Source organism: Lutra lutra, chromosome X, assembly GCF_902655055.1.
Source record: "Lutra lutra chromosome X, mLutLut1.2, whole genome shotgun sequence".
Classification (NCBI taxonomy): domain Eukaryota; kingdom Metazoa; phylum Chordata; class Mammalia; order Carnivora; family Mustelidae; genus Lutra; species Lutra lutra.
This window is the reverse complement of record NC_062296.1, coordinates 28,535,804-28,558,318: the sequence shown is the minus strand read 5'-3', so window position 1 is coordinate 28,558,318 and position 22,515 is coordinate 28,535,804. Positions and strand designations below refer to the sequence as shown.

General features: G+C 47.8%; 1 protein-coding gene across 1 annotated transcript in view; it reads left to right on the top strand.

Annotated features, from left to right (window-relative positions):
- Positions 1-327: 327 nt before the first annotated feature.
- The window catches only part of IL13RA1 (interleukin 13 receptor subunit alpha 1), a 56,753-nt gene continuing 34,565 nt past the window's right edge, over positions 328-22,515 (top strand). The window contains exons 1-4 of the mRNA XM_047715296.1: positions 328-614; positions 7,178-7,317; positions 14,824-14,962; positions 17,125-17,245. Of these exons, the coding sequence (XP_047571252.1) occupies positions 545-614; positions 7,178-7,317; positions 14,824-14,962; positions 17,125-17,245 (470 nt within the window). The 5' untranslated portion in view covers positions 328-544. The remainder of the gene's footprint in view (positions 615-7,177; positions 7,318-14,823; positions 14,963-17,124; positions 17,246-22,515) is intronic.

The window sequence follows — 22,515 nt, the reverse complement described above, 5'->3', positions numbered from 1 at the left end:
ACTGGGAGCCGCGTCTCCGGACTCCGAGGCCGAGGCTCCTTCCGGTCGGTGGCACTGCCGCGGTGCCCGGGTTGGGGGCGGGGGTTGTTGGAGGCGGGGAAGCCCAGCCCCCCGCGACCCGGGCCCCGCAGGTCCGCGCGCACAGGCGGCGCCGGCCGGGGCTGGCGCGGGCGCGCGGAGGGCGGGACCGGCGGGCGCCTAGGGCTGGGCCGCGACGTGCTCGAGGAAGTTCAGTCTGGCCAGAGCCGAGCCCGGGCTCCGGAGGGGTCGGCGCGGGGCGGCGGCGGCGGCGGCGGCGGGGCGGCGGCGGCGGGGCCAGGTGTGACGCGGCGCGAGGCGCGGGAGGTGCGGGGGCCCCGGCGCCCCGCCCCCTCCGCCCGCGGCTCGCGGCTCGGGTTACCTGCGGCGGGTGGGCGGAGCGGCCTTTCCGGTCTGCGCCGGCCCCCAGTCTCGGGGCGGTGGAGCCGGGAAGTGGGAGAGGGAGCGAAGGAGGCGGAGACTGCCGAGCCTCGCAGCCCGGCCGGGCTCCGACGAGAGGGGCTGTATGGCGCGGCCGGCGCGGCTCTGCGGGCTGTGGGCGCTGCTGCTCTGCGCCGGCGGCGCCGCGCCCACCGGTGAGTGCGGCCTCGGGCCCGGGGCGGCGGCCGAGGGGGGCGGCTGGGGTCGCGGCCGAGAGGGGCCGGGGTGCTGCGGCGGGGGCGGGGGGCGATCACCTCACGACGCTCGGTGCTCGGGGACCGCAGCCTGCGGCGCCCCGTTCGAGGGGCGAGGGGCGGGAGCGACGGGGCATTCCCAGGTCGCGGGCGGCGGGGGCGGCGGGGGCGGAGCGGGACGACGACTCGCCGCCTCACTTCCCTCGCGTCGTCGGGAAGAGCCGGGGAGCTCGGGGCCCAGGCGCGGGAGAGAAGCTTGCCCGCGGTGTCGGGGGGCGGCGGGCCGGGACCCCGCCGGTCACCCGGGTGGGGATGAGGGGGCCAGGAGGCGGTGGGGTCGGCGACCGAGGTCCGGGCAAGCGGGGAATCGCCCCGGGGCTCCTTGCCCGGGACCCCGCCGGTCGAGGGCGGGGGTGGAGTTGAAAGGAGCTCCAGAAGATCCCGGTCCTCGGAGAATAAGGGACGTGAGGGCTACGGCTTCCTCTGGATTTTGAGAAATCCGTTGGAAACCCGGAGCAGCATCCGGGTGCACGCCTTGTTTCTTTAATGACCCTTATATTTGGAAATAATTGTCGGTTTACAGGAAAGTTGCCAGGGTACTCCCGCGGGTTCGTGTGTACCCCTTACCCTGTGCGGCAACTTTTCATTAATCAACCGGGCAGAGTTCGGCCGGGAAGAGTAGAATGACTTCCTCCCGGACAGCTCCCTACTCCAGTGGCCTGGTCACGTTGGGTGACAATAGCAGCTCCAAATTAGAGAGCTTTTATTACCATATTGACACAAACACCCACAGTTTGCCTATTGCCTTTTCACCAGTGCGTGGTGCTTTGAAACCCAAGTTGAAATGCTGATTGGGCAATCTCGATGCCCTCTATTGATTCAGTCAACAAAACGAATGCAGTCCGCTCTGTGCCAGGTGGTGTTCTAGGGGCTGAGGATGGGAGGGGGGGGTGAGTGCCGCAGACGAAGCCCCTGCCCTATACGGCTTCTGTGCTATTGGCAGAGGCCTCCGGGGGCGGGGGGAGGCGGGAAGTAAAATATCAGGTATGTCAGATGGCGCCAAGTACAATCAAGAAAAACGAAGCGGAGAAGGGGTTTGCCATTATAAATAGGGTGAAGCGGGAAGCCTTTACTGAAAGGTGGCATTTAGAGTGGAGGCCACAGGCAGGTTTGAGGTTTCCAGTTAATAATTATTCAAGCATTTGTGTTGTTTAGTCCTGAGCCAGGCTCTGGGGGTTCTTGGAGAACCTTAGAGGGTTCAGCCTAACCCTTGCTGCCCCCCTCCACCTGCCTCCAGTTCAGGTGGGGGTGGGGATCGGAGTCTTATAACCATATGTGGAAGCTCAGTCCAGAGAAAGGAAGGGACTGGTTGAGGGTCACCCCACTCATTAGGGTCCTGATTTTCACCGTCCTGCAGCAACACCTTCCCTCCTACAGACTCCCCCACATACACACCTGAAACAACAGCTGGCCTTCTAGATCATCCTCTACCACCCCCACTTAATCACATTTTGTCTCAGCGGTTCATTGCAAACTTGGTAACTTAGAATACAGAAGCTCTTTTCCCATTAGAAATACTGAGAGACTCGCAAGGAGATGTGGTGAAGGAAAAACAAAACAAAACGGGACTTAAGTTTTCATGCTCTGACATTTCCCAGCTGTGGGGCTCTGGGCTGATCATTTCCCCGTGCTCACGTGGCAGTTTTCTGATCCGTAAATTCTGAGGGCCCTTCCTAGCTCTAAGCTTCTCAGTGTTCATAAATATGATTCGGTTACTGGCTTTGTTTAGTCTCTTCAGGCTGCTGGGCCATGTGGTGCCATGCGTTAATAACCACAACTAGCATTTATATACTGTTTAAGATACTCTGTGCAGGGCAGTGTTCTGAGTTTTTCTGCTTACGTTGTTTCATTTCATCTTTACACAAAACCTATGCTGTGGGCACTGCTGTGAGTCCCCACTTTGTACATGAGGTAGCTGAGGCATGGTGAGCTTCAGAGCCTTGCTCCAGGTCTCGTGGGGTACGTGGTCTGACTCCAGAGGTCACGCTCTTGACCATGGTATTCAGTGCCTCCCTCTGTCGAAGGGAGGGGGGGTCCTTGGCTGGGAGAGGAGCTGAGCACCTCCCAGAGCTGCAGGGCAGGACTGGTTGGAAACCCTGAACGGTTGTATAAGGTCATCGGTTATGAAGTGATTGATTGTGTATTGGAGACTCGCTTTATTTTTTTTTTTAAAGATTTTATTTATTTATTTGACAGAGAGAAATCACAAGTAGGCAGAGAGGCAGGCAGAGAGAGATGGGGAAGCAGGCTCCCTGCTGAGCAGAAAGCCCGATGTGGGGCTCGAACCCAGGACCTGGGATCATGACCTGAGCCGAAGGCAGCGGCTTAACCCACTGAGCCACCCAGGCGCCCCGGAGACTCGCTTTATAATTGCCATGGCATATGGTTCAAACCCTAAGCACTGTAGGCATCCGGAAGAGGGAGATCTGTGAGGGCTGGCAATTGCATGGAAGTGGTAAAAACTTGAGCTAGACCTTCAGGATGGGGGGGAATCTGAGTGGGTGGAGAAGTTCTTCCTAGGTGGGGGAGACCAGCAGGAGCCTAGACGCAGGAGTGTGGGGGAGAGGGTCTTGCTCCCTCTGTGGGCAACGAGCAGCCTGGCTGGGCAGGAGGGTGCGTTGGCAAAGTCAGTCCAGGCAGAAGAGTTTCGTTTGCCCATGAAGGGCCTGAACGGGGCACAGTGTGGGGGAAATGACAGCGGAGGAGAAGCAAGCATGGAGACTCGCCCGGGTGACAGTAATCGCTGGAGTATAAAGCTACACGGGGCTCTAGGGTTGAAGATGTCCCCTAGACGGATGTGTTATGAATGCCTCCTGTCCGGGGCTGTGATTTAACTGGTGTCAGCCTGCCTCACGGGGCCCAGCAGAGCATGCTGGTGTGGTTGGAATGATTAAGAGAGTCTTTACAAGAAGAAAGGGATAGACATTGATGACTGACTAGATGTAAGGGAAGGAGGCGGTGACTCATTTATGACTGTGATTTCCTTAACTTTTCCGGGAATAGGCATGCCTCTGCCAGCTCCTGGGATGGAATAGGAGAGAGCAAAAACGAATCGCTCAGCAACACGCCTTATTAGAAAGAGCACGGTCTGTGTCCTAAGTAGAATGGGATGCTATGCTAGGTAACTGTACAGACTCACTCCAGGTCTGAAGTTGAGTCGGGGGCGGGGGGAGGGGTGACCCACTTGAGTCCCTCCTGCCTGCCCATTCCCCTTTCTGAAGGCAATGATCAACCTTTAAAAAGAAGTAGTTGAAATTCGATGTCTGACTTGTTCTGTCCCACAGACGGGTCCATTTCACAGACAACCAAAGCAACTGTTGAGAGCTGTTTTGTTTCTTCAAAAAGAAAGTAGATAGCTTGGGGCGCCTGGGTGGCTCAGTGGGTTAAGCCGCTGCCTTCGGCTCAGGTCGTGATCTCAGGGTCCTGGGATCGAGTCCCACATCGGGCTCTCTGCTCAGCGGGGAGCCTGCTTCCCTCTCTCTCTCTCTCTGCCTGCCTCTCCGTCTACTTGTGATCTCTCTCTGTCAAATAAATAAATAAAATCTTTAAAAAAAAAAAAAAAAGAAAGTAGATAGCTAACATTGACATAGTACTCGCTCCGGCCCAGGCACTGTTCGGGGCATTTTATCTGTATTGACTCATTTCATCCTCACAATGACCCTTTTCTGATGGGTTATTATTTTCATGCTTGTGTTGTACCTAAGGAAGCTAGAGCAGAGAGAGGAGGTTAAGTAACTTGCAACCTACTACATAGCAGAGCTGGGACAGGAACTCGGGCTGTCGGGCTCCAGAGTCCATGCTCTTAGTCCTGCACTGTACTGAGATTATATTATGTCTTACACCTGAGGAACTGTCAGAGATCTTTAGAAGTACAGTCACTACTTTTGTATGTACATATCTCAGTGTGTCATACATATATACACACGTATTCATATATATCTAAACTTTGGAGACTATATTTTAACTTTCCGGATGTGTGTGTCTGTGTGCGCGCTCGTGTGTGAGTGTATTTTAAAGTATAAGAAGTAGAAAAATCTCAAGGGAAATGGAAGGGCCCATTAGGCGGAAAAAAACGATGGCAGTTAGCCACAAGTAGCCTAAAAATGCAAACCAATTATAAGATTTAACTAAAAGACACTTCAGAACAGATGGAGAAAAATAAACCCACTGGAGAGATTAGGAATCATGTGGGCCATTGTTCTGGCAAAATATTGAAGTTAAAAAGTAGATTTTATAAGTTGCCTTGAAAATTGAAGTGTGATTTATGTGAACCATAAATAGGTAGTATTTTTTTTTAATCAGGGCTTTAATTTTTGTGCAGGGATGGGAAGGTAGAGCGTCAGCAAGTTTGCCGCACTCTGTTTCTGGAAAGTGCAGAATAAGGCCGATAAGGCTAAAGTAGATTATAGTCTTCAGGAGGAACAAAATTTTTATTTTTTTATTGTTTATGTATTTATTTGTTTATTTTAAGATTTATTTGAGAGAGACAGAGAAAGGGAGGGGGTGGGAGGGAAGGGCAGAGAGAGAGGGAGAGAGAATCTCCAGCAGACTCCATGCTGAGCGGGGAGCCCAAGACGGGGCTCGATCTCACGACCCTGAAATCACGACCCGAGCTGAAACCGAGTCTGGCTCTCAGCCGACTGAGCCACCCAGCTGCCCCGGCACAAAGGTTTTATTAAGGGCTCTGTAGTTGACGAATGATTTGTCTTCAAAAGTTTCATCCATGTGATGTTAGAAAGACCAAAATGGAGTAGCTGTACTCACCAGTCATCACTTCGAATCCTCGCGTTAGCCCTGTTGCCTGAGCCCTGCTGCCTGAGCCGCGGGGGCTTCCAGATAAGAGCTGGGCTCTGGTGCAGTGCAGTAGGAATTTTCTGCTCCTCCCCACAGTTGGGCCTTTGGTCAGCCTTGTGGAAAAACTAATGGGGGAAGAGTCGGGAAAGAGGGAATGAGTATGGAGAGTCCAGGGCCTTTGCAGGCTACTATGAATACAACTGACCTTTGGGGAAATGCCAACTACATAATGCCTGTGGGGCTCCTGTTTGGGGATAAAAGGCATTTTTTGTCCTGTTAAAAATGAAAAAAAAAAAAAAAAAAAGAGGAAGGTAATGGTATAAGTAGTTACGGATTATGTGAGAGGCCCAGTGCCCTCCAGAGTGGTAGCACAGAGTATCAGATACAACTGTGCGGGTTGACAAATTAAGACAACTATGGCCCGTAAGTAATTCCTAATGATTACATTTGCAACGTTGGACTATTTGGAGGGATTGGTTTTTCTTTTTTAACTAGTTTAATAAACTTCATTTTGGAATAATTTTCAATTTACAGAGAATTTGCCAAGATAGGACAGAGAGCCCCTGTACGGTCCTCATCCAGTTTCTGGGGGACGATTCTGGTAGTCCTGGTCACCGGGGCTGTTGGCAAAGTTTGAAATGATGTTTCATTCCCCCAACCCCTGCTCTGTGCCTTTCCCTGTTTTTGGCAGAAGCATTAAAACTCCTTTCATTGATGATAGAGCTGGTCCAAAATAATAGGTTCACTAAATATTTTGGTAGAGGCAGTGGTGGGTTTTCTCCAAATGAAACACATTTTTAAGACACTGGTTCAGTTTCTCCCCCTCTCTTCCCTCTTCAGATTAGTCAAAGCTACAGTCCCAGCTGTGTAGTGTCAGACCTCAGGGGAGCAACAAGAACTATTAAATCTTCCTCAGTACTTCTTTGGAAAAGTTATAACAGCAGTTAACCAGGTCATGTTAGCAAGCACGATGAAAGATGTGCTGCTTGAACTTGCCCATGGAGCTGTGGAGATTGAAGTGGTTGTGTTGAGTGAGGTGTCGATCCCAGGCATAGGGAACCCCAAACTCCTGCAGGAGGGAAAGGGAAATTTAAGACCATACTCTTCCCTTTGTCCACACTCTAGCAGGTAGTTAAGAATATGGCCTTTCGGGGCACCTGGGTGGCTCAGTCGTTGCACATCTGCCTTCGGCTCGGGTCATGATCCCAGGGTCCTGGGATCAAACCCCGCAGTGGGCTCCCTGCTCAGCGGGAAGCCTGCTTCTTCTTCTCCCACTTCCCCTACTTGTGTTCCCTCTCTCACTGTGTCTCCCTGTCAAAAAAAAAAAAAAAAATCTTAAAAAAAAAAAAGAATGTGGCCTTGGAGGCACACTTTCTGGATATGTATCCTGGCTCTGCCATTTATGATCTATGAGACGTGGGGCAAGTGACTCAGTGTTCTTGTCCTCGGTCACGTCATCTTTAAGATGAGCTGATAGTTCTATCTCACAAGACGGTTGTGACGAGCCAGTGGATTAGTGGGGAAAGTACTTAGAACAGTGCCTGGCTCAATAAATTCTAGCTGTTGTTTTATTCTTCTTGGCATCCAGGACTGGGAGGAATGGCTTTCATGGCCTACTGAAAATGCTGGCTGATGTTGATAAATTTATTTCTTGTGCTTGATTTGAGCAGAAACCCAGCCACCTGTGACGAATTTGAGTGTTTCTGTTGAAAACCTCTGCACGGTCATATGGACATGGGATCCTCCTGAAGGAGCCAGCCCGAATTGCACCTTATGGTATTTTAGTCACTTTGACAACAAGCAGGATAAGGTGAGTGTTCTAGAACGTATTCTACTGATGAGGTAAAGTGAACACCATGAACTGGAGCCAAGAATAAACGGAATTCTAATCTTACTTCAAAGTGGGAATTTTGTTTTGGGTCCCAATTTTACCTGGGAAAATGACTATGAAAAGACTGTTGGAAAAAAAAAAAGCTGAGCACTTGAACATTTGAAAATATTTGCTCATTATCTGATAATCAAATGCAATGAGATTACTCTGTTAGGAAATGCCAGATATCTTTTATCCACTAGGCACTCAACAAACAATTATGTGAAAATGTGTTCCCGTGTTCCTGCCTGTCGCCTTGTATGCAGACCACACGTTCACTGTCTTGCTAACGACATGCGCACAGATATGCAAGAACCATGCAAACGCCAGAGTGAATGGCCACATGGCAAGTGAGAAAGTAAGACGTCCGGGGCAGATAGGGTTGACTAGGTTTCCCGATACCCGACGAAAAATGAGGGGAACGTTCAGCCTTCCCAGTCAGATGTGGACAGCTGGCGCAAGTGAATTTTTCTTAACAGGATTGGATCATTTCAGATTCTTTTTTTTTTTTTTTTGTAGATTCTTTATGATAGTCTTATTCAACGGAATTTTCGCTCAGGCCTAATCAGCTTGCAGCCCCTTCTCTTCGACAGCTTCTTCAAAGCATCAGATCATCTGTCCAAAATTGTTTTATATCTTTATGCCTCCTTTCAGTGAGGGGGGAGGTCAGGGACATTTGGGGTTGAATTCATCCAGAATCATGAGGCTGAATGAGAAATTGATATTAGTGACAGGGCTTTGGCTCCGTGAATCAGGTTCATGCAGCTTGGTGGCACGGAGAGTCAGAACTGGGTTCTCGTTGGTGGACCACTCAGCTGTCTGTGTGGCCTGGGCAAGTTACCTAACCTCTCGGAGCCTTAGTTTCCTGCTGTGTAAAGTATGGCTCTACTCACTTCCCTGGCTTCCTGGGACATGACAAATAACATGTGAAAGCTTAATAAATTGAGGATGGAAAAAGTTCTTCCTTTGGAGGGAAACTTGCTAATCTGCCATTTGTGCCCCTTTCCTGCTGCAGTGCTCATTATAGCTCAGGTGTTCACTGATGAAGAATTGAGGCTACTCAGAAGTACCTTTGCATTTTACTTATTTTTGTAAAGATTTATTTATTTATTTTATAGAGTGAGTGCAGTGGGGATGGGTAGAGGGAGAGGGAGAGAGAATCCTCAAGCAGACTCCCCAGTGAGCATGGACAAACAGGGGCCTCAGTCCCAGGACCCTAAGATCATTACCTGAGCCAAAATCAAGAGTCAGCCGTTTAACCAGCTGAGCCACCCAGGCGCCCCAGAAGTATTTGCATTTTAAAGGAGGTTCTCTAAACCCAAATAGACTTTTTTCCAGAGAAGGCGTACAGATGGCCAACAGACATGTGAAAAGATGCTTAATATCACTCACCGTTGGGGAAATACAAATCAAAAACACAATTAGACAAATCACCTAGCAATATCTACTAGGTCAGGATGGCTAGTATCAAAAAGACGAAAAATATCAGGGCATCTGGCTGGCTCAGTCAGTGGCGCATGCAACTCTTGATCTCGGGGTTGTAAGTTTGAGCCCCACATTGGCTGTAGAGATTATTTAATAACAAAATCTTTAAAAAAAAAAAAAGGACAAGAAATCTTAAGTGTTGGCAAGGATGTGGAGACAAGGGAACCCTCTTGCACTATTGTTGGGAATGTAAATTGGTATAGCCACTATGGAAAACAGTAATGGAGGTTCCTCAAAAAATTAAAAATAGAACTGCCGTATGATCTAGCAATTTCACTTCTGGGTATATACGTGAAGAAAATGAAAACACTCATTCAAAAAGATACATGAAGCCCTTTGTGTATTGCAGCATCATTTACAGTGGCCGATTTGTTTTTTTTTTTAAAGATTTTATTTATTTATTTGACACAGAGAGATCACAAGTAGGCAGAGAGGCAGGCAGAGAGAGGGGGGAACAGGCTCCCCGCTGAGCAGAGAGCCAGATGCGGGGCTCGATCCTAAGACCCTGAGATCATGACCCGAGCCGAAGGCAGAGGCTAAACCCTCTGAGCCACCCAGGCGCCCCCAGTGGCCGATTTGTAATAGCTAAGGGATAGAAGCAGCAATCTAAGTGTCCATTGATAGATGAATGGATAAAGTTGTGGGAGATATATGTATAGATATATAATATTACTCAGCTACAAAAAAGAACGAAATGTGGCCACTTGCGACACTGTGGTTGGAACCAGAGACAAATACCATATGATTGCACTCTTGTGGAGTCAAAAAAATAAAAGAAACAAAATCAAACAGAAACAGATTCATAGATATGGAGAACAAACTGATGGTTGCCGGGGATGGGGGGAATGGGTGAAGTACGTGAAGGGAATTAAGGCATACAGACTTTCAGTTTTAAAATAAATTTTAAGTCATGGAGATGAAAAGTACAGCATAGGGAATATAGCCAATAATTTCATAATAACTGTGTGGTGACAGATGGTAACTAGACTTACTGTGGGGATCACTGAGTAAGGTATGTAAATATGGAATCACTATGTTGTACACTGGAAATGACTATCACGTTATCGGTCAACTATACGTCAATTAAAAAAAAGCAAACGGGTGCCTGGGTGGCTCAGTGGGTTAAAGCCTCTGCCTTTGGCTCAGGTCATGATCTCAGGGTCCTGGGATCGAGTCCCGAGTCGGGCTGTCTGCTCAGCAGGGAGCCTGCTTCCCCACCCCCACCTGTGATTTCTCTCCCTCTCTCTGTCAAAGAAGTAAATAAGATCTTAAAAAAAAAAAGCAAACAAACAAGAAAAGAGATGCTCTCAGTGCAGAAGACTGTAATACTTTCAGGAATTGAGTTCCCCTTTTTAAACTGTTGGCTTCCTCTTATTCCTAAAGAGAGGCTGTAGGCATTTGGATTCTTGGTGGCAACTTTCCTAGTTCAGCCTTGAGAAATTCCAGGAAAGACCTTTAAGTGCTTCGCCTAAGTATCTGGTTGAAACTGAGGAGAGGTCACCTTTGTTTCCTAACAGGTCCATATTCACTAGCCAGCTGTACACACCTGAGGATCGATCGGGGAGACATGGTGGTGGTCTAGCCTAGAAACAGGGCTCATTCCGCAGTGTAGACACAGACATTCATTTATTTATTTATTTTTAAGATTTTATTTATTTGTTTGACAGACGGAGATTACAAGTAGGCAGAGAGGCAGGCAGAGAGAGAGGAGGAAGCAGGCTCCCTGCTGAGCAGAGAGCCCGATGTGGGGCTCAATCCCAGGACTCTGAGATCATGACCTGAGCTGAAGGCAGAAGCTTTAACCCACTGAGCCACCCAGGCACCCCAAGACACAGACATTTAGAGTTGAAAGTGACTTTAGGAGGCAATGGAATTAGACAGCATTGGGTTTGAACATTTGTCTCTTCCCCTTTCGGAGGCGTGTGACCCTGAGCAAGTCACTTAACCTCTCTGAGCCTTCATTTCCTTGTTTGTGAAATGCTGGGGTAGGACCTACTTCATGTGAGTGGTGCATGTGTTCAAGGAGATGGTGTTCGTCATGTACCTGACACCACGTCAACATTCAATCATCGTCAGCTTTTACTATTATTGTTAGGTTGAATCACATGAAATTGTTGCTTCTTTAGGTCATATGGTTCAACCTAATATGACCTTCCATTTTGCCACTGAAGAGACCAGATGGAGACCACAAAGGGTGACCTCTGCCTAAGGCCTGCTCCTTTATATTCCAGCCATGTGACGGTGTTGATGGCCGTAGTGATGGCTGCTGCCCTCCTGGTGAACATGGATTATCCCTTGTAAGCAGTGATGGGAGATTTCCTGGCCAACCAACCTTTTGAAGTTTGTAACCCTGAGGCTGGCAGTGAACGGCAGGAGTGATCTCCCTCTCCCCTCTCTATCCTTCAGACAAAGCATTAGCATCGTCAGACAGAACTGGGGCGCATATGCCTTTGAAGCATATTGAAGGAGCGGGTTTGGCATAGTTTGTACATGTTGGGGGGCTTAGGTGACTGTCTAAAGATCCTGAGTTGCTAAGTGAGATAAACCCTTGAGGTTGTTTTCAGTCTTCAGACTGGAGGATCATTAACACAGGAGCTGGGGCTTCACAGATGATTTTTCTAAGAATACAAGCTCAGTTTCAAGTGGCTGCCCTCCACCATTGTTTTAGCAGTATCTACTAGTTTCCCAGTCTGGCAAGTAGAAGGAGGATCTGGCCTCAAGTTTTGTTTTTGTTTTTGTTTTCTCGGCTTGCTGTTGTTAAAAGAATGTTGATTTATGTGCTTTGGCGACAGATTAGATCTCTTTCATCACCCAGAGATAGCAAGTCTCACTAGGTGAATAAATTACAAAGCTGTTGTTCCATCCAGTCATCCAGAGGGGCAGAAGCTGAGGCCCACGCTCTTTTTCTACTGAGAAAGGAATCTGGAATTGGGAAAGGTGTGATCCAGCCAAACGCACATTGGTCCTGAGGGGAGGGTCCAGTTCAGGATGCTGGCCTTGGTTTTTGATAAATTTTCAAATAAGCCCAGATTCCCCAAGGGGTGGAGTGGAATGTTGTCCTACAGCAGCTACCAGGGGAGTGAGTCACCGCCTCCGAAAGTCACGTGGGAGCCTCCACACAACCTCCTTGGGATCCGAGGGGAGGGATTTAGTTTCTTGTCTGATAGAGATGTGCTACCCTTGGTGATCATTGACAACTGGGGTTTCTACTTTTTTCATGCCAACTTAATATTATTTACCTTAAACTTTGAAAGAGATTTTTTTTTAAAGATTTTTATTTATTTGAGAGAGAGAAAGAGAGCACAAGCAAGGGGAGTGGCAAAGGGAGAGGGAGAAGCAGGCTCCCCGCTGAGCAGGGAGCCCAGTGCGAGGCTCCATCCCAGGACTCTGAGATCATGACCTGAGCCGAAGGCAGACGCTTAACCAACTCAGCCACCCAGGCGCCCCTGAAAGAGATTTTTAAAAATTACTTTGTTTTTCTCCCTATGGTCTCTTTCCTGAGTTGCTATTTATATGCCCTCAAGGACAAGGTTCAGATTAAGTACTTAAGTATTTTTTTAACTTAAAAAATTCGATTATAATAAAAATCTTTGCTTAATAAAATTCCTCAGCCTTCTCACTGGAACAATATCTAATATACTAAGAGAACTGGGGTTTTTCCCATGATAATTCTGATTTATGGCATTTAACCATACATGTTCCGCCTGGTTTATTCAAAGGACAGACAGGAATTATCTTCCAAACAGGAATTATCAAGGATCCTTGAGTCAGGGTGGCTCCTTTCGAGGTATATAGGACTCAGGCTTGGTAAAATTGTGATCTTGGTGAAATTTGCACTTGGAACTTTCGTGCCACCGTTACCGTGATCCTGGGGCTGGTCTTCACTTTCACAGGCTGAGAACCCTCATTTCCCCAGCACACATTCATCTCTCAAGGGCCAATTCCTTAATCTGGCATGAGAACGATCACAGTGAAAAAACATTCTAGAAAGCTTTCTGTTGGCATAACTGGTGTGTTCCTTCCCTGTAGGCAGCAACTATGTAGAAAGCCAAACGATAAGTAGGTTTCCTGTGAAGGAATCAGAAATTAGTTGTGAAAATGCACTTGGCTAAGAATAGCTAGAGGTCTCACTGAAGGTGGGCACAGCTTTGCCGGGACAGAAGTAACTCAGTGTCCATGGGGCCAAATCCTCCTCTTTACTCCCTGCCAGGAGTCTGCTCACGTACATACCTTTCTTTGTCTTTTCTTCAGGGCTGACCAGCTGGCTCCCTTTTCAGAGTGCTGTCTTGCTTGGGCCTAAGAGCTATTCAGTTTCTCTAACTTGATTTTTTTGTGTGTCTTTGTTATGATTCATTAGTTGTTGGTCTGCTAGCTGTCTGTCCGAGGGTACCCTTACTTCTTGGGTTTGGGGGTATGTCACAGCTGCCTTCATGCTCAGCTGGCCGCAGGCGTGGGAAATGGCCGAGTAGCTCCTTAGGGGGGCAGATAGAAGTAAATTTGACAAATTTTCCACTTCAAGGCCATCAGCACGTATCTAAAAGGAAATGCTGCCTCCAATTTGAGTCAGAAACCATTGCAAAACAGGAAGCTCCTTGGAGCTCTGATTAAAAGCAGCTTCATTCTTAATTATTCCAACTCTTTTCAGCTTGGGAGATGTTAATTTCCTTAACAGCTCTCTAATCTCATTATTCTGAATCGTAATGCCCAGATTTGTGACTTACATCTGTATGCTCTCTAGAAGACCGCTTTCTGTAGCTCCACAAGCCCATCTACTTTATTTACAGAGTAAGGGTGTGGTGTACTCAGTGCATGTAGCATCCCTTGAAATCTCTATGCTTGTGCGAGGGAGTCAGAAGGGTCAAACACTACAGAAAGATGTTTAATGAAAACTCTCTCTTTGGTCCCTCAGGCCCTCCTTTCCTTTCTGTCCTCACAGGTGACCAGGATTACTGGATTCTTTTTTTTTTTTTTTAATTTTTCTAACCCTTCTCATTTCTTTTTCTTTTTTCTTTTTTTAAAGATTTTATTTATTTATTTGACAGAGATTACAAGTAGGCAGAGAGGCAGTCAGAGAGAGGAGGATGCAGGCTCCCTGCTGAGCAGAGAGCCTGATGTGGGGCTCGATCCCAGGACCCTGGGATCATGACCTGAGCTGAAGGCAGAGGCTTTAACCCGCTGAGCCACCCAGGCGCCCCAAGATTACTGGATTCTTAAAGCAGTTTGTACCTTGATCTTGATAATATACTGCATCTAGTTAGGAAGTGAATTTTTAAAAAAAGATTTATTTATTCATTTTTAGAGAGAGAGAGGGAGCGTAGGGAGGATGGGCAAAGGGAGAGGGAGAGAGAAACCCAAGCAGGCTCTGTGCTGAGCGCAGAGCCCAATTCCAGGCTCGATCTCATGACCCTAAGATCACAACCTGAGCCGAAACCAAGAGTTGGACGCTTAACTGACTGCGCCACCCAGGCACCCCTAGGAATTGAGTTTTGATAATCTTATCGTGTTACCTTTAAAATTTTAGACAGTTGATGCGTGAGCATGGTAGGTTTATAGGCAAATGTCATGATGTTTATACATTTAAAATGTGGGAATTTGTCTTTTCTCTCTCCTGGGGTTTCTCAACGGTGGTACCACTGACATTTGGCGCGAGATGATTCTTTGCTGTGGGGGGAGGCAAAGCTCTCCTGGGCACCGAGCCATGTTCAGCAGCATCCTTGGCCTCTACGTACTACAGGCCAGTGGCAGTGCCCTCCTAAGTTGTGACAACCCAGCATGTTCCCCAGGATGGGGGGAGCGGGGAGAGCAAAATCACCATGGGTTGATAGTCACTGACCTATGCCATCTGATAACCTTCCTTTTTTTCTTTTTTAAAACACATTTGAACATGCTAATGTTTTATTACCTACGTGTATTGCTGTATGTTTGCTAGAGCAATGCCTTTTTACAATTTCCTAACCTTAGAAAATTGCTCCTGAAACCCATCGTTCCAAAGAAATACCCCTGAATGAGAGGATTTGTCTGCAAGTGGGGTCCCAGTGCAGCACCAGTGAAAGTGACAATCCTAGCATTTTGGTGGAGAAGTGCACCCCGCCCCCGGAAGGTAACAACCGAAAGCACTGTTTGTTGGTATTTTGGGGGATAAACGCAAATTATCCATATGTTTATGTTTGGTGTTCGTTAATTCATTCAGTTTTCAAATATTTGCTGAGTCTGATTAGTTCTAGGCACATGTATATTAGGTGATAAATACGAGGACGTCCCTGCCTTCGAGGTGCTCAGGACTTGAATAACTGTGCCTCAGAGTTCTATAGCATGTTATAATTTGGCATGTAATATACACACATATACACCCTCCCCTAAGTTGAGCTTCGGAAGCTTATCTTGTGAAGCGAGCAAGGCATGGATTATCACCCTGATCCATTTCATGAGGAAGAAGGGAACCAAGTGGGTTGCTCTAGGCTTTCAGATTACAGGTCCAGTGCCTTAAAGAAACCCAAAGTACTGTCTTCCTCATTTGATAGAAAGATTAGCTTGATATGCAAGATATAGTTGGGGAAAGATGTTTTGAAAGGAAAATGGGCTTGCTAGCCTAGCTCCAGTTCAGGACAAGCCTCGGGGAAAGCTTTCACACGGTCAGGTTAGTCATTTCATTGCCCCCCCTCTTCCCGCCTGACACCTAGTTCCTTCTGGCACTTGGGCTGCTTGCAGGGAGGAGCTTATCCTGGTGAAGGGTAGGGCTCCTGGAGCCCAGATGTCCGAGAGTCTCAGCTCTGCCAGTGAACAGCTGCATGACCTTTAGCAGATGACTTAGCCCTCACCCACTTTACTTTCCTCATCTGTAAAATGGGGTTGATGATAGTTCCTGCCTCCCAGGACTATTGAAAGGATTACGGAAGTCAGTATGTGTGAGGTGCTTAGAATAGCACCCGGCAAAGAGTAAATGCTGGGTACATCTCATCTATGAATCCCAGTTCACCCCGTGTTTGGAGGGGTCCCATCTCTCCCAGTTCCAAACCTCAGCACTATGTGGCCTGTTCTCCAGGCCCTTCCTTCTACCTGTGTTGCACAGATCAAAAGTATATGAAGTCTCGTTTGTAAAATTATAGAATTCAGTGTTGCCACGAGGCTGGGAGCCTGGTTTAAAACAACTTACCTCCCCTACTCTCATTTCTTTAGAAGTTCAATAAATAATCTGAAAAGCCTAACTTGTAGTACAACAGTAAAATGGTTGAGGATGTCTCTGGACAATACCCCTTCCTGAATCCCAACATAATGCCTTAACTCAGAAGGCTTTATAACAGTAGAGACTTCAGATGATAACAATTGTACAGCTCCCAAAGTCCTACCACACAGTCAACAGCTACCAGGAGTTATATTAATGCTCACTTCCCCCCAGATTGCTTCAGGAGGAATGTTTTGTCTTTAAAACAAGCTGTGTTAGTATCGGTCAAAAGACAGGAAGGTAAATTTTATCTCAGTAGACTTGTTTTCTTTAAAGACAGGTAGAGATATGGGTTGCTTGTGTTTCCACATTCATGTAGGAATGCTGTACTCGTTTCCTGCCATGGAAATATGATTTGACCTTGAAACGCTCTTTCCAGTTAGGAATACAAAGTTAGGGTCCCTCAGTGATAGAAAAGATATTTTTTTGGGGATCTGGAGGTGAGAAAGAAAATTATAACAAGTTAGGTTTGGGTTTTCTCCATTCTGGGTGCCCTTTTTTTTTGGTAAGATTTTTATTTATTTATTTATTTTTAAAGATTTTTATTTATTTATTTATTTGACAGACAGAGATCACAAGTAGGCAGAGAGGCAGGCAGAGAGAGAGAGAGAGAGAGGAGGAAGCAGGCTCCCTGCTGAGCAGAGAGCCAGATGTGGGGCTCGATCATGACCTGAGCTGAAGGCAGAGGCTTAACCCACTGAGCCACCCAGGCGCCCCTTTATTTATTTATCTGATAGAGAGATCACAAGTAGGCAGAGAGGCAGGTAGAGAGAGGGGGAAGCAGGCTCCCCGCTGAGCAGAGACCCCGATGCAGGGCTCGATCCCGGGACCCTGAGATCATGACCAGAGCTGAAGGTAGAGGCTTAACCCACTGAGCCACCCAGGTGCCCCATCCTGGGTGCCTTCTGGGTAAAATGGGGTGAGAGATCAGGCTTTGGCTTTCTAGAAAAGCACTCTCACCATCCCTCGTGCCCCAGAGGGTTTGGCGGGTTGGTCTGACAGGGCAAGAAGCATCCTAAATCCTCGGCTGGGTTTTCTAGGTGATCCCGAGTCCGCTGTGACTGAGCTACAATGTGTCTGGCACAACCTGAGCTACATGAAGTGTACTTGGCTCCCTGGGAGGAATGCAAGTCCCGACACCAACTATACCCTCTACTACTGGTGAGTGTGTGCGGGAGACGTGCGGGGAAAGGACGGGTCATGATGGTTTGGGGCACGCTGGGATCCAACCTACTTGAAAACCGAAACCGAGAAAAGAACAGCCTGGTTTTGGGGGCTTTATTGTTTTTTGTTTTTGTTTTTGTTTTTAAGATTTTCTTTACTCATTTTGAGATTGAGAGCACAAACACATGGGGGCGGGGGCAGGGAGGGGCGGCAGAGGGAGAGAGACAATCTCCAGTAGACTCCCCGCTGAGCATGGAGCCCGACTTGGGGCTCGATCTCACCACCCCGAGATCATGACCTGAGCCGAAACCAAGAGTCGGATGCTTAACCAAACTGAGCCACCCAGATGCCCCTATTTATCATTATTTTTAATTGAGGTATAAATTGACATACAATGTATGTTCGTTTCAGGTATACGACATAGTGATCTCAACAATTCTTTCCATTACTCAGGGCTCAGTACAGTTGTCACCTGTCACCATGCCACGTTATTACAATATTACTGACTCTATTGCCTATGCTGTGCTTTTCATCTCCCTGACTTATTTATTTTATACCTGGAAGTTTGTGCCTTTTAATTCCCTTCGTCTGTTTCATCCGCCCTCCACCCCCCTCCCCTCTGGCAACCACCAGTTTATTCTCTGTATTTAAGAGTATGTTTGTTTTTTAGATTCCACATAGAAGTGAAATCCTGTGGTATTTGTCTTTCTCTGCCTTATTTCACTTAGCACAATACCCTCTAGGTCCATCCATGTTGATGCAAATGGCAAGAGCTCATTTTTTTATGGCCGAGTGGTATTCCATTGTGTATATATGCCACATCTTCTTTTTACAAACCCAAGAAGATGGGCAGTTTGCTTCAGTGGAACATGCATCTGCTTTTGGTGTCTACTTTCTAAAAATATCTTTTAAAAAAAGTGTAAGTGTAGATCCACAGGATGTTGCAAAAAATGTACTGGGAGACCCCAGAGTACCCTTTGTGCAGGTTCTCCCAGAGGTAACATGGCCTATAACTAGAAGGCGATATCAAAACCAGAAAGTTGCTGTGGTTCCAGTCCACCCACCTTACTCAGATTTCACCAGTGTCACATGCATTCGTGTGTGTGTATGATATGTGTATGCATGTGTGTAGTTCTGTGTAATTGTATCACATGTGTAAATATAGGATAGTTCCCTTACCACAAGGATCCCCTGAATTGCTATTTTATGCCCATACCCTCCTCCCTTCGGCAACCCCCTCCACCTTCCCCTCCCCCAAGTCTCTAACCTCTGGCAATTACTAATCTGTTCTCCATCTCTATATTTTTGTCATTTCAAGAATGTTACTAGAGTAGACATAGCATATAACTGTTTGAGGCTTTTTTTTAAAACTGTGCGTAATACCCTTGAGGTCCCTCCAAGTTGTTCAATCAGTAGTTCATCTCTTCTTTTTTTTTTTTTTTTTTTTTTTTTGTTCCATGGTATGGAAGTGCCAGTTTGTTTAAACATTTATTCATTGGGGGATATCCTGGTTCTTTCTAATTGTTTGCAGCTATGAATAAAGCTGCTGTAAATACTCTTGTGCAGGTTTTTATGTGAGCATAACTTTTGATATCTCTGGAAGAAATGCCCAAGAGTACAATTGCTGGGTCACATGGTAATTGCATATTTTGTGTTATAGAAAACTGCCAAACGATTTTCTAGTGTGACTGTGCCATTTTATATTCCCACCAGCAACGTATGAGTGATTGGTATCTACCTTTAAAAAAGGAAAATGGTATCATCCCACCTGAAATGAATATAACATTGTATGTCAACTCTACATTAATAAAAATTAAGGAACTGATGAGAAAACAACTATTAAAAAAAAAGTAGCTCCCCACATAATAACGTATCTGAGATCAGTGTGCATATCCACAAATTTTGTTAAATTTCTAAATTAATCTTCAAGCATTTCCTTTCGTTTCAAGCCTGGAGTTATTAGCCACAGAGCAAGGAAGGAAGGACCAGGTTAATTAGTTCAATTCACTGAATTTTATTTGGCACACATTGCGGGTAAAGCGCTGAACAGGCAGCAGAGCTATGAGACATGGCTCTTTGCTCATAAAGTTTCAAATGTAGAGGGGGAGAGACCACATCCAACAGTTATCTGTATAAAAATAACAGTGTATGATGGCAAGCAGAGGCACAAACTCTCTTTAGAAGCTAGGTGGAGCTTGGGGGTGTGGTGGTGGTAGCAGGGTGCAGCTGGGGGGCTTGGATGAAGGGGGTGGACTGCACACACGGGTTCCCCGAGCGCGGGCCCTGGGGAAGAGCGCTGAGGAAGGGGCATGTGATACCAGGCTGGGGAAGCGGGAGAGCTTGCGTCGGCAGTGCACTTTCCACATGGCCTTGACCCTCCTTCTGTCCTTCCTTCAGACTGCCTCTGAGAGAATGGGGTGCGGAGGGCCATGTGCAGGACTTCCGAAACTAGAGGATAAACATGGCCTTGGTTCCTGGAATGTCCATTTTGCCCGATGACGTGAAGAGACGTATTTTGGGTGTCTCAAAGCACTCTGCGGATCCCAGAGTCGTAGGACCAGCTGGCCAGGGCCCTGTAGGCTTCGCACCCACTCTCCTCCCCTGCTGCGCAGGGTGCTCCCCACCAAGTCCTCCTGGGAGGCCCGCCAGCATGGAGACTGTGTGTGGTTCCGTCTCCAGGGCTGTTTTTTTCCCCCAAGATAAACAATTCTCATTTGAGGTTTTGTAGTTTCACTTGTCCACTTGTGGTAATTGTTTCTCCTTTCATTAAAGTCCCGCAGTGGCTCCCCAGTGGCTTTGGGATTAGGTCCAAACTCCTCAGCACTACGGACAAAAGCCCTTTCTGACCTGGCTCCTTCCGCCTGGTCCGGCCCCAGCCTCCCCCTTCTCCTGCTAGGCTCCTCCACCCTCTGGCATCCTACCGTCCAGCCCGCGCCCAGTGGCTTTCAGTTCCTCAAACAGGCCCTACAGATGCTTCAGTGGAATGGTGGCAGCATGCCACGTCCCCTCACAGCGCAGACCTCGTCCTTTCACCTGCACGCCTCTGCTTTGTCATCTCAGCTCAGACATCACTTCCCTCCCAGAATGCCTTCCTTTATCTCTCAAATCTTGATGCGTGCTGGACCATCATGTCCCACGTACCTTGCACATTCCTCTGTCATAGTACACAGCACATTGTGTCGTCACTTCCTGTTTCCTCAGCAGTGGCCCTCCCCAGGCTGCCATCTCCCTTGAGAGAAGAGGCTGTGTCTTGTTACCCTTGGCACCTGACACATGGCAGGGGCTCCAGAAGTAAGGTTGAAATGCGCTGTAGGATCCAGAGCTTAGAGAACATTCGGGATTAGCGTGAGGACTTAGGAGGGGTTAGCAACTCAGGAGCATTATGGTCCAGGAGTAGAAAGAGAGAAGGACCGAGTCAGTTGGACTCCCCTGAAGAATTGCTAGAGAAAGGGCCAGAGAACTAAGCCTTAAAAGGAGTAGCCTGGCTCTGATGAGGTCGGGGAGAGCTGTCAGTACAGGCTCTTATGATGTCTTAGAAGCTGGGAGCATCCCTGTGTTTATTACGCTGTCAGCTCCTCTTGCTTTCCCTGGATTGTTGTTGGTAAAATCATAGGGAAAAACCTTTAGAGTCTGTGTCTGCACAAGGAGCAGGGGAAGGAAGGAAAAGCAGGAAAACCGTCCCTCAGTCCATGGCCACCCGTGCAGGAGTCAGGGTGGTGCTGGAGGTGAGCACTGGCCCTGTCCTTGGAGTTCGTCTGTGCCAAAGACAGGGAGGTACCTTGAGGCACGCACTAGCACAAAACAAGTCTTCGTGCCAATTGCGAAACCTGCCTCCTCTGGGTGAGTAAATTATTAAAATATTGGACCCACCAATTGGAACAAGAATTCTTCTTCCTCTGGGTTGAAATAGCCCTCTTCCTCTGGGCCAATGCAGCCTCTTGCCAAAGCTGAGAGCAGATGGGGCTCGGGCTGGCTGTCAGCCCTCAGATGATGCCTCTGTGTGGGTATGACTGGCAGCCGTGGGAGGTGGCTCACGAAGCCATCGCAAGAGAGTGGTTCACTGGTGCCCCAGGGTGTGGGTGTCGGGGACACCACTGCTTGTCCTGCGTGTTCCCAGCATTGGTCATCAGCGTGGACTCTTTCTGTAGCATATACAACCTGTGCTGTCCAATACAGAAGCCAGACAACCCTGTGACGACTCACATACGAATTCAAATTAATTAAACCTAAGTCAAATGCAGACTTCGATTGCACGGTCTTACTAGTCCCCTTCACGCATAGCTAGTGGCTCCTGCCTTGGACAGCACAGATAGCAAACGGTCTGCAATCCCAGAAAATCTCCTCGGATGGTGCTAGTTACAGATTCTATAGTCTTCTGCCCTCAGCACCCTGCAGCTTTTTCTGTTAACAGATTATTCGTTAAATGGGTGTAGTGATGTTAGTGCTGTCTCTTAAGGTTGTTGTAAGGGCTGTTACTGGGTGAACAGTGGTCGGAGCTATGCCAGCTGCTAACACAGAGTAAGCAATCAGTGCATGAGAGCTATGTTTTTTTTTTTTTTTTAATTCATCCCCACTGCCTTGCAGATGCAGCCGGTACGCATTGGTGGCTTCTTCCCCCACTTGGAAGAATTAGCAGCTTGTCCTTACCTCCTCTACCCCTGCCTCCCCTAGAGAGATCCTTTCCAATCAAAACCACAAAAGAAAGGCAGGTGCTTGGCTCGTTCATTATCAAGCACTGGGAACTGATTTAGGTTTAGGTACCAGTTTAAATCACGTCAAACGAACTGCCAGAGACTGTGTCCCAGTTAGAAACTGGAGTCACTTTGAAGTCCCAGGGCAATGACTTGTGGTTTCTACAGGGCTAGTATGACATTGAAAGGAGCCTGACCTTAATAGCTCCAGACTAGGGGCACCTGGGTGGCTCAGTCGTTAATAAGCCTCTGCCTTCAGCTCAGGTCACGATCCCAGGGTCTTGGGATGGAGCCCCCAGCCAGCTCTCTGCTTACCTGGGAGTCTGCTTTTCCCTCTCTCCCTTTGCCTCTCTCCCCAGCTTGTGATCTCTCTCAGCATAAATAAAATTAAAAAAAAAAAAAGTAGCTACAGGGCGCCTGGGTGGCTCAGTTGATTAAGCGACTGCCTTCGGCTCAGGTCATGATCCTGGAATCCTGGAATCAAGTTCTGCATCGGGCTCCCTGCTTGGTAGGCAGTCTGCTTCCCCCTCTGACCCTCCCTCTTCTCATGCTCGCTCTCTCTCTCTCTCTCTCTGT